The sequence below is a fragment of the Pistacia vera genome, unplaced genomic scaffold (assembly GCF_008641045.1).
Source record: "Pistacia vera cultivar Batoury unplaced genomic scaffold, PisVer_v2 Contig340, whole genome shotgun sequence".
NCBI classification, from domain to species: domain Eukaryota; kingdom Viridiplantae; phylum Streptophyta; class Magnoliopsida; order Sapindales; family Anacardiaceae; genus Pistacia; species Pistacia vera.
Window position 1 is genome coordinate 608,185 of NW_022196158.1, and position 10,770 is coordinate 618,954.

General features: G+C 36.3%; 2 protein-coding genes across 4 annotated transcripts; one reads left to right on the forward strand and one right to left on the reverse strand.

The window, feature by feature from the left end:
- The first annotated feature begins 2,447 nt into the window (after positions 1–2,447).
- Positions 2,448–5,488, forward strand: LOC116138384 (transcription termination factor MTERF4, chloroplastic). 3 transcript variants are annotated; one of them, XM_031424092.1, is made up of 3 exons: positions 2,448–2,670; positions 3,124–4,774; positions 4,820–5,488. In XM_031424092.1, the coding sequence occupies exon 2, from the start codon at positions 3,159–3,161 to the stop codon at positions 4,725–4,727; it is 1,569 nt and encodes a 522-aa protein (XP_031279952.1). In that variant the 5' UTR covers positions 2,448–2,670; positions 3,124–3,158; the 3' UTR covers positions 4,728–4,774; positions 4,820–5,488. The 3 variants fall into 3 exon arrangements, with proteins under 3 accessions (XP_031279952.1, XP_031279951.1, XP_031279950.1); XM_031424091.1 differs by having other exon boundaries at positions 3,124–4,766; positions 4,812–5,487; XM_031424090.1 differs by having other exon boundaries at positions 3,124–5,487.
- Positions 5,446–7,427, reverse strand: LOC116138385 (protein RESISTANCE TO PHYTOPHTHORA 1, chloroplastic). Its single transcript, XM_031424093.1, has 4 exons — positions 7,074–7,427; positions 6,389–6,599; positions 5,891–6,060; positions 5,446–5,798 (listed from the first exon to the last, which is right to left on the reverse strand). Exons 1-4 carry the CDS (start codon positions 7,314–7,316, stop codon positions 5,772–5,774), a joined length of 651 nt encoding a protein of 216 aa, XP_031279953.1. The 5' UTR covers positions 7,317–7,427; the 3' UTR covers positions 5,446–5,771.
- Positions 7,428–10,770: the final 3,343 nt, after the last annotated feature.

Here is a 10,770-nt window from a genome sequence, read left to right on the forward strand (position 1 = left end):
AATTGTTTGATCCCTCTAACTTGTGAAGCAATTAGGGTTAATAATTTGCTGCGTCAGGAATTAGTAATCTTAAGAAGAACATTCAACTAAATTAAATACAACCGCTTGTGTTTGTGTTGTTTAGCTTCATCGATTTCTCTAATTCTTAAGGCTGTCATTAGATTAAATCTTTAGCGCTTGTCTAGGGTTGTTTAATGGTAAGATTAACTAAGATCGCTTGTTTCCTAATTAATTACAATTAAGAAGAGATAGGAAAATAGTTCCAACGGTAAATATTCAAAATAAGAATTGATTTACTTTTGCATCAATGATCAGTTGTAAGATTCCGATGGTGAATGTTGACGGAGACCAAGTTTCGTTATATTAATTGATTTCGAATTGAATTGTTTTTGTTTTTGTTTTTGGCTAAGATTGTTTTCTGTTTTAGTCAAAAACCCCCAGCCTTATTCACATCGTAGAAAATTCAGCTAGACACTCTTCGTGGGATCGACTCTTGCTTACCCTATTTACAGTTTAGTAGTTAGGTTAGAAGGTTTTTAATCTTGGTTGCCTACGATAGCACACCAAAGATCTTATGCCATTTACTGATCGCTTAAGCGATCTGTTCCTATACACCAGACTTTTACCAAATCGCTTAAGCGATCTATCTGCTGCATACCTGATTGCTTAAGTGATCTATCTGCTGCATTACCAGACCTACCAGATTGCTTAAGCGATACACCAGATCGCTTAAGCGATCCATCATACCCAAAACATATTTTCAGTCATCTCCGCCTACAATCGATTCCATCATACCCAGACCACATACCCAGAACAAATTTTCAACAAATTTCACTCCTTTCAACTTGCATTACATCAAACACGACTCAACAACCTAAACAACTAAATCAAAATCATAACCCAAACCCCATCCATTATTAAATCTTTGTAAATCTAAATATAAAATGTAAAAAGGAAATACACATACTTAGACGAAATGTCAGGAGGAGGAGGAGGGGGATCTTTGCCGGAGAAGATGTTAATGGTGGAGGAAGAAAGAAGTGTTAATGGCGGAGGAACAAGAAGATATAGAGGAATAAGGAAGAAGAAGATGTAGAGGAAGGAGGAAGAAGAAGAAGATGTAGACGAAGCTAAGAAGAAGAGAAGAAGATGCAGAGGTAGAGATGCGTTAATGGCAGGAATGTGTTTGGGTTTGTTTGCAACAATTTCGGGTTTGTGGGAATATATTATAATTTAAAAAAGATTACATAATACTTCATTAATCCTAAATAAGCACTAATTACCCTTAATCAATAATATGACTATTTAGTTAACACTTTAAAACTTGATAGCCTTTTAATTAAATGCAAACTTGAGATGGCCTTTTAATAAACTGCCCCGTTTTTTCACTTTAGGCTTACGGTTTTGTTTTGTTTTTGCAAATTTCAGATTAAGTTTTTTTTTTTTAATTTATTTAAATACGGGCACCTGCGGGCATTACCCGACCCACCAGTTTTTCCATAGGTGGTTCGGGTGCAGGTAATTTTTATACAGGTAATTTTTAGAAGTATCTATACCTGCCCGTTTGATGTGGATACCCGTTAACCCGCGGGTATGGATGCCTTTTTGCCAGCTCTACTTTTACCCTCTTCATTTTAACTGTTAGGGAAAGCAACCCTAGTGCTCAAGTGGTTAGAACTTAGTCAATTCTAAAGTCCAGTTGGTTATAGCATAATATTTTTTTAGAAGATTAAAATAACTCTTATATACATTTACTATTTATTTTTAAAAACAGTATACTTTGTTTTTTAATTATTTATTGAAATATAATTAGTTAATTTATCTGTTAGTTTTAAAAAATTGTGATATTTAATTTCTAACACTAATTTGAAGAATAAAAAATATGCATGTAGCCATATACAGTGACTCCAGCGTTAGAGTTGCTAGAATGAAGGCATAAAAATTGTGAAAAGCAGGTGAAATGTCTTATCTATTAAACCAATTAAAAAAAAAAAAAATCATATTTTAACTTGCGAAAAGCAAAACGATCTTTTAAATAGTTTTCTCATAAAAATAAAACTGTACAAGTGTCCAAAAATACAATCTTATAAAAAATAACAAATATATTTTGAATATTAGATCTTATTTTTATCACTATTGAACACTACATCTATGCAAAACTTAAATATTTAAATGTATTTCTAATGAAAATAGTAAAGATTGCACTTAGATCGAGCAATTAAAGTTTCTTAAATTATAATTATTTCATTTTCTATATTTTATTCCTTTCATCTTCTAGTAATTTCAATTATTAACTTTATTTTTAGTTTAAATTTAATCTTGTTAAAATTAAATTCTGTTTTGGGCTCACTTGATTCCTTGAGTGGGCCGCTTGAGTGACTTGGTTGGGGTGTGCCTCAGTAAAACTAATGGAGCCCACCTAGGGTGCTAGAGTTGAGCGATGGAAGTTTGGGCTGCTTCACTCTAGCATATTGTAAGCCAATTTCGACGGTGAAGATAATGGAACAGCAACAGAAGAATTGACGTAGCAAACTAAAAGCTTCCCCTACTCGAGCCAAAACCTTACCCACTTCTGAACCCAAGCTTAAGCCCTGCTTCAGGCGTCAGCTCCGACGCTACTCCGACGGTCACCGCCTATACTCATCTTTGCATATTTCCAGTAGGAAACAGGTCATTTCTCTTCGTTTAACTATCTATAAGCAAATTAATAGTTGTAGACTCTTGTCTGTTTGCTGACAACGTATAGGAAAATATCACGAATTAATATTATGACCAAGCTTTAATTTTGAATGCATTTATTTTCAACATTGGCTTTTTATCTGCTTTAAATTTATCTAATTCTAAATGTTATTTTATCTACTTAATTCGGTTGCGTTATTTGAGATGCCCATTCTACTTTTAATGCTTGATATTTTTAATTTCTCTTCCTACTAATTTGTGTGCGACTCGTCTTTTAGTACAACGGATATTCTAGGGTTCATTAGTGTCATTACACTCGTTTCCATTGGTTTTACTTGTTTTCAAACTTGAATCTTCCAATTTCAAGTGCTCCGTTTTATGTTGTTTTATTATTTTTGTCTGTGTAGAATTCATAATCACTGATAAGGAATTGTTTGTATGCAGATTCTTTGATACTGCAAGCTTTGGGAACGGGAAAAATGAAGATCATGAGCTATGCTGGCATTACAAAATCTAATTTTTTGCTTGTACACCCAGATTTACCTGCTTTGTCTTTTTGTAGATCTCACTTATCTCCTTCATCGATTCTTATGGTCACAAGTAACTGTGAGAAGAGGTTTAGGTTGATTACAAGGTTTCAGTACTCGGTTGCTGCCAGAACATCTGCATCTTCTGTGGATGCATCTGTGTCCAAGCCATATACTGGTCGTTTAGGTGGGAAACAAAGATCCTCGACATCCTTGTATAGCCGTCCTAGTTTAATAGAGATGAAGAATGAGAGGATAGCAAATCGTGCCAAGGTTTATGATTTCCTGCGGGGAATTGGTATTGTTCCTGATGAACTTGATGGGTTAGAGCTTCCTGTTACAATAGAGGTAATGAGGGAACGTGTGGATTTTCTTCACAATTTAGGGTTAACAATTGAAGACATCAATAATTACCCTCTGGTTCTTGGCTGCAGTGTGAAAAAGAACATGATACCAGTGCTTGACTACCTTGGCAAATTGGGTGTTAGGAAATCCACTTTCACAGGGTTCTTGAGAAGATACCCGCAAGTCCTCCATGCTAGTGTTGTTGTAGACCTTGCTCCTGTTGTCAAGTATCTGCAGGGGTTGGATATCAAGCCAAATGATATTCCACGGGTTCTTGAGAGATATCCAGAAGTATTAGGATTCAAACTTGAGGGGACAATGAGCACATCAGTGGCGTATTTGGTTGGAATTGGAGTGGCAAGAAGAGAAATTGGAGGAGTTTTAACTAGATACCCAGAGATTGTAGGCATGCGAGTGGGCCGAGTGATCAAACCTTTCGTGGAATATCTTGAAAGTTTGGGTATTCCAAGATTAGCTATAGCTAAATTGATAGAGCAGCGGCCTCATATCCTGGGTTTTGGATTAGAGGAAAGGGTGAAACCAAATGTTGATACCCTTGTAGAGTTCAATGTCAGAAAAGAAGCACTTCCTTTAGTAGTGGCACAATATCCTGAAATTATAGGAATTGACCTGAAACCAAAGCTTCTTGGTCAACAGAGTTTACTTAATTCACTTACTGAACTGAGTCTTGAGGATTTTGGCTCTGTTGTTGAGAAGATGCCTCAGGTTGTTAGCGTAACTAATAATGCTATTTTGAAGCATGTGGGTTTCCTTAAGGATTGTGGATTCTCCTTGCAGCAAGTGACGAAGATTGTTGTGGGGTGTCCCCAAGTGCTTGCTTTGAATATTGACATCATGAAACTTAGCTTTGATTTCTTTCAAAGGGAGATGAAAAGGCCTCTGGATGATTTGATTGCTTTCCCAGCATTCTTTACGTATGGTCTGCAGTCTACTATTAAACCGAGACACAAGATGATTGTGAAGAAGGGTTTGAAATGCTCTCTTTCCTGGCTTCTTAACTGTTCTGATGAGAAGTTCGAGGAACGGATGAACTATGACACCATTGACATGGAGGAGATGGAAATGGTGCCATCATTTGACATGAATACCCTGATGGTACGAAGTGATGATTCCAGTTCTGAATATGAGGAAGATAGTGACGATGAATATTTATAATATGATGACTCTACATTTGAGAATCTTGGCTTCTTCAAAATTGGATCCTCAGATTTGCGTTTGAGAATCTTTGGCTTTTTCAATATTGGATCCTCATATTAGAGTACGGATGCCATTCTTAAAAGGGAAACCCTGTTGAAGGATGCATTGTAATGCATTTGAGGCTACTTGTGTATGCTTATAAGATAAGGTATCTAATACTTAAATTCTCAGGCCCCTTTATCTCCTTTGATGGCCTAGTATGTCTGTATGTGTTATCTCAAGGCAAGACAATATTTGTTGTAGTTTAGGGTCTTCCCTAATGCGTTTGCCACACATTTAAAGTTCTTAAGCCATTGTTAATGTCATCTGCCAGTAGAATTTTGGTCCAGAAGAATTGTTGAGAAACAAATATAGTATTTATTTGGTCACCGTTTCAATGTTCTGGAAGAATATGATTGAAAGGGGAGGTCTATAAATTAAGTAAAAAAATAGCAATGGTTAAGAGTTGAATCCCAAGAAGTAGTTGCAGTTTAATGTGTGCTGTTATCCTTCAACAATAGCTCGAATTATGAATTCAACCAAGGAGCAATGAGTTGGTTTCTCCAAAGAAGATATTGATGAATACCAGCAGTCTAAATAAGGAATTTGCAACTTGTTTTTAAGTTCCCGTTGTTAGCCTTCTGTATATTACCAAAAACATTAAAGCACTCCGCTGCTTTGTATAAAAATTTATCAAATAATTCTTGCTGCCGGGAATTTTCTTAAATAATGTAGTAGATATTTGAAGAATTGTAACTTTTAAGACTCCTGAAATGGTCTTTGAATTATATACATTTTTTCCGCGTGCACAACAAACATGAATTAACTACCCATACCCCAAAGTGTAGACTAGCTAAATATTAATTCACCATCATATATCTAAAACTTAAGAACAATATGTCTTGCCTATAGGAAGCAACCTCTGGTTCCCTGTTTCACTAATCTTCATCTCGGCCAGTGTAAATCAATTGAAATTATGAAATCATGTATCCAGTTGAAGAGAAATGGTGCTGCATAAAGCTCCTACTCTGCCTTCTGTAGCCACCCAAACTATGCAAAAAAAAAATTTTATTTCAATCTATAGAAATGTAGTTAATCAGCTGGGTAATCAAATTCATGGTTTCTGAATTAAAGAAGCATACCTTCCATGCATACATAGCAAAGAATGCGACGGTGTCTGCAGACCAGACGACAGCAAATGACTTCCAAAAGAAAGGAATAATAACGTTGAGCAATGGGATGATGAGAAACAGATAATTAAGTGCTTCCTTCTCATTCTTTGAGCAGTCTCGGGCACGAAGGGATGGAATTGCTGCAAACAACAGGCACTACATTTTAAGCACACCAATTCTGCCATGACTTAAAAGCCATTGCGCTTGTGCAAATCAGTATTTATGCAGTACACTAAATAATTGATTCAGTTATCTTATTAAAAGATGTGTTGTAGGAATGAATAGCTGCAGTTATGATTTTCAAAGATGTAGAAATGGATAGCTGAAGTGAGAACTTTATGGGTGTACTTCACATGCTATGCTGAAAACAATGAATGAAATTACATATGCAACTACTTCATAGCTATATTACGTTTGGTGCATGACTGCTGATACAATTCGAAATCGAATAAAGGGTGCATAACTTACTGAACATCCAAATAGACCACATCCCCATTAGTCTCCATATGTCAGGTTCATTTGATGGGAATATGAGATTGAATGATAGAGCTCCACCTAGCAACATTGAAACGTAACCTTGAACCTCAAAAACAGTGTACAAAACAGTTCCAGGAACAGCTGGGTTTTTGGTAGCTGTGGAAGCCCTTGGTGCAAAGGTTGCAGCAGTCTTTTGAACAACCTGTTGTCACAACAACACCTAATAACAAATTAAGAGCAATCAATCATAAAAGATCTTTCAATATCCAAATCAGTTATGTAATTCGAAATTATGCAATTAGAAATTCTGAATTAACTTTTGCAGTCACCCACATGTTAGTTGAAATTGTCAAGGGCACACTCAACTGAGACAACACTCTAGCCCTTCAACTAAAGCAAAGTGTCAAAATGCTTCATTGAACACAAATGGAAACCAGATCGTTGCACGGCTCAATAATCATATACTTTAATGCCCGTTCCGGCAAAGTCATTTCTTCTAGTGTAAAATACTTTCATGCACTAGCAGTAGTGTAAAAGAAAAATATGCATGCTACTAAATGAAGAAAACCATTCGTAATACTAATTGGGTGTTTTCAAAATCAGTTAAAAAAGCAAAATTCAAAGCATACTATTCTGTTAAGAGAAACGAGACGGGCCCAAAGTTTCCTAAACCAACCTTTTTGAGGTCTTTATCAAGTGGAGTAGATGTGGTGCTTGTTTCTTTGGATTGAGGTTGTAGCTCTTCATTCTGGGGCGGCTCCTCCACTGTCTGTGCATCTACTTCATTTGCGTTGGCATTTATAATCTTCAAGCTTGTGCGGCGAAAATTATGACCGCATAATGATAGGTCGTTGCGCAGATTTCTGGGAAGTTTTGAGATGCGACAGTTGTAAAGCGATGTTGAGACTAAAGTGTTCATATTTTAGATTAAATTACACTGGTTCATTAAAGTCCAAGCACCAAGACGCAGGAGCTAAGCCAAGCCAGGAGAGAAGAGAGAAAAAGGAGGATAAGGAATGAAAGGTGGTTTTGCTAGACAATTGCGCCATTTACTATCAAACGACGCCGTCCCTTTATATCTTTCATCGTTTTTTATTCTTTTAATCAATAAATAAATACAATATTTAATAATTGTTTTTTCCTAATATAGTTATCATTATTAGATACTTTTTAGAATAATATTTAAAAAAAAGTAAAATTTTAATACTTTTTAGAATAATATTTTAAAAAAAGTAAAATTTGGTAATTATTACGATGTGCCGTAGTGATGGCAATGGGCCGGGTCGGGACTGGGTACCCCTTGGCCCAGGCCCAAGCCCGACCTCATGACACAGCCCAAGCCCGTCCGAGCCCGCTACGGGTATGATAGGTAAAACCCAAGCCCAGCCCGACGGTTTTTTATAATCGCAGGCCCGGCCCAAGCCCATTTTTTAATAATTTTTATTTTTAAATATGAATAAATTTCAAATTTTTTTATATTTTTTATTTTAGAATGGTTTTTAAATATTAATTGAAGCTATTTTCCCAAATAGTTAACAATAAGTGAGCAATTAAAACTCCATAATAGTTGATTATACTAACTTTTCAGCTGTGCATAATATGTTACGGTGAAATCCACTTTAATAAGTTGAACCAAACTCATCTAACTCATTTAAAGGCAATTTTAACATGTTAAACCTTTAATATGGGATGAAAATTGAGGTTAGGGTTTGGGAAAAATGGATATATATATATATATATATATAGGATAATATTGTAATTAAATATATAGTATAAGGGTAAATTAGTAAAATTAATACTAAAATTTTTGAGACTGGCCAGGCCGGGCCGGGCCTAAAGATATACCCATGCCCGACCCGTACCAGAGGTCGGGCCTTAAAATCAAGCCCAGGCTCAAGCCCAAGCCCGCCAACCTCAGGTAAAGCCCGCCCCTTTCGGGCCGGGCCGGGTACCCGAAAATGTCGGGCCCATTGCCATCTCTAGATGTAGGATTTAAAAATTAACAAAAATATCCTCATAGATTTGTTTATTTACTAAACACCCATATAATAAAATATTAAAAATTAACAAAAACACTCCATCCACCCATTAAATACCGACAGCCGGCCAACATAGTCGGAGGGTGGTCAAAGTCACCGTATCGGTACACAACCAGCTGGATCTAGTCAGTCGTGCACCAATATGACTTTTTTCGACCAGATCCACAGTGGATCTGGCCAGAAAAGGTTAGATCTACCGCTAAATCTGACCATTGACGGCCAGATCTGGCTGCATTTGGTCGTTGACGATCCACTGTGAATCTGACTGAAAAATGTTAGATCAGCGCACTACCAATCAGATCCAACTAGTAGTATGTCATTATACTAGATTCTGGTCAGCTTCCAGCGATGGTGGTCAGAATCTGGCAAATGTGGGTTGCTGGGGTGTTTTTGTTAATTTCTAAAATTATTTTTGGGGTGTTTAGTTAAATTAACAAACCTAGGGGGTTTAAAGAGAATTGCATAAAATATAATAATATTTTGAGAATAAAGAAATAAATGTGTATTTTGGATAGGATAGGAAAAAATTATGTACCATTTGGGGCATTTGTTTCCCTATTTTTGCCCTATCCTATTCCTATCTTATCCAAAATACATACTTATTTCCCTATTTTGAAAATATTATTATATTTTATTCAATTATTTTTAAACTCCATAGGTTTGTTAATTTAATTAAATACCAAAAAAAAAGTTTCAAAATTGATAAAAACACCCTCGCCCACCCACATTTGCCAGATTCTGGCCACTACAGTCAGAAGGTGGCCAAAATTTGGTATAATGGAGCACTATTAGCTAGATATAGCTGGTAGTGCGCTGATGTGGCCTTTTCTGGCCAGATCCACCATGGATGTGGCCAGAAAAGGTCAGATCTATGACACAAAATCTGGCCGTTGACAACCAGATCTTTGACTGTAACTAGTAGTCAATAACGACCAAGATATGGTCGTCATTGACGACCAAAAGGTCAGATCTGACTGTCAATGGTCAGATCCACGGTGGATCTGGTTGGAAGTTGGTCGTGCTCTAATATGGTGGCTCCAGCCACCCTCCGACAGTGATGGCCGACTGCTCGTATTTAATGGGTGGGTGGGGGTGTTTTTATTAATTTTCAATGTTTTATTATAAGGGTGTTTAGTAAATTAACAAACCTAACATAAGAGAGTATTTTTGTTAATTTTTAAATCCTATCTCGTGATAACCACCAAACTCTTAGGCTCCATTTGGTACATAGTTTGGGAATACTATTCTAGTATTCCTAAAGTTAAACACAAAATTTGTGTTTGGTTCACTATTATCAAAATATTATTTTAAATTATTCAATTTCTTTTAAACCCCCTAAATTTGTTAATTTAACTAAATAACCCCAATTTTTTTTTTTAAATTGACACAAACACCCAAGCAACCCACATTTACCAAATTCCGGCCACCACTACTGGAAGCTGACCGGAATCTAGTGTAATGGCGTACTACCGACTGAATCTGGTGGGTAGTGCGCCGATCTAGCATTTTTCAGCCAGATCCACAGTAGATTTGGCTGGAAAATGCCAGATCTACGACCAAAGATCTGGCCATCAACAGCTAGATCTTTGGCCATAGACAGTCGTTGACCATCAAAGACGGCCGTATTTTTTGCTGTCGTTGACGGCCAAATGTGGCCAGATCTAACCGTTAATGACCACATCTAGCCGTAGATCTGACATTTTTTGACCAGATCCATTGTGGATCTGGCCGAAAAAGGCTATATCGACGTACGAACGGCAAGATCCAGCTGGTCATGGGCTGATACGATGACTCCGGCCACCTTTTGGTGGTGGTGGCCGGCTGTCCATATTTAATGAGTGGGTTAGATGCATTTTTGTTAACTTTGAATATGTTATTATAAGGGTGTTTAGTAAATAAACAAATATAGGTGATATTTTTGTTAATTTTCAAAATTCTACATCGTAATACCCACTAAATTTAATTTTTTTAAAAAAATATTATTCTAAAAACTATCAAATAATGAACCAAAATAACCCTTACTTTTTCAAAAATATAATCTGAAATACTAAACAAACGCATTTATCTCTCAATTTGAATAAAACAAAAAATTAGTAATTAATAAACTAAAGGTTATTTTTGCCCTTTTAAAGTGAATTGGCTCCAACGTATCACAAATTCAAAATTTAAAACAGCTGTACAACCGACCTACTTGACCTATAAATAACCGTTATACCCCTGCTCTTTGCGCCTAATTTCCCTTGTCATCTAAAGCAAACAAGCAATCATCGTCCCCACCAAGTCTCAAACGGGAAAAAGACGAGGGAAAGAAAATATTTTTTCTTTTTCCCATTG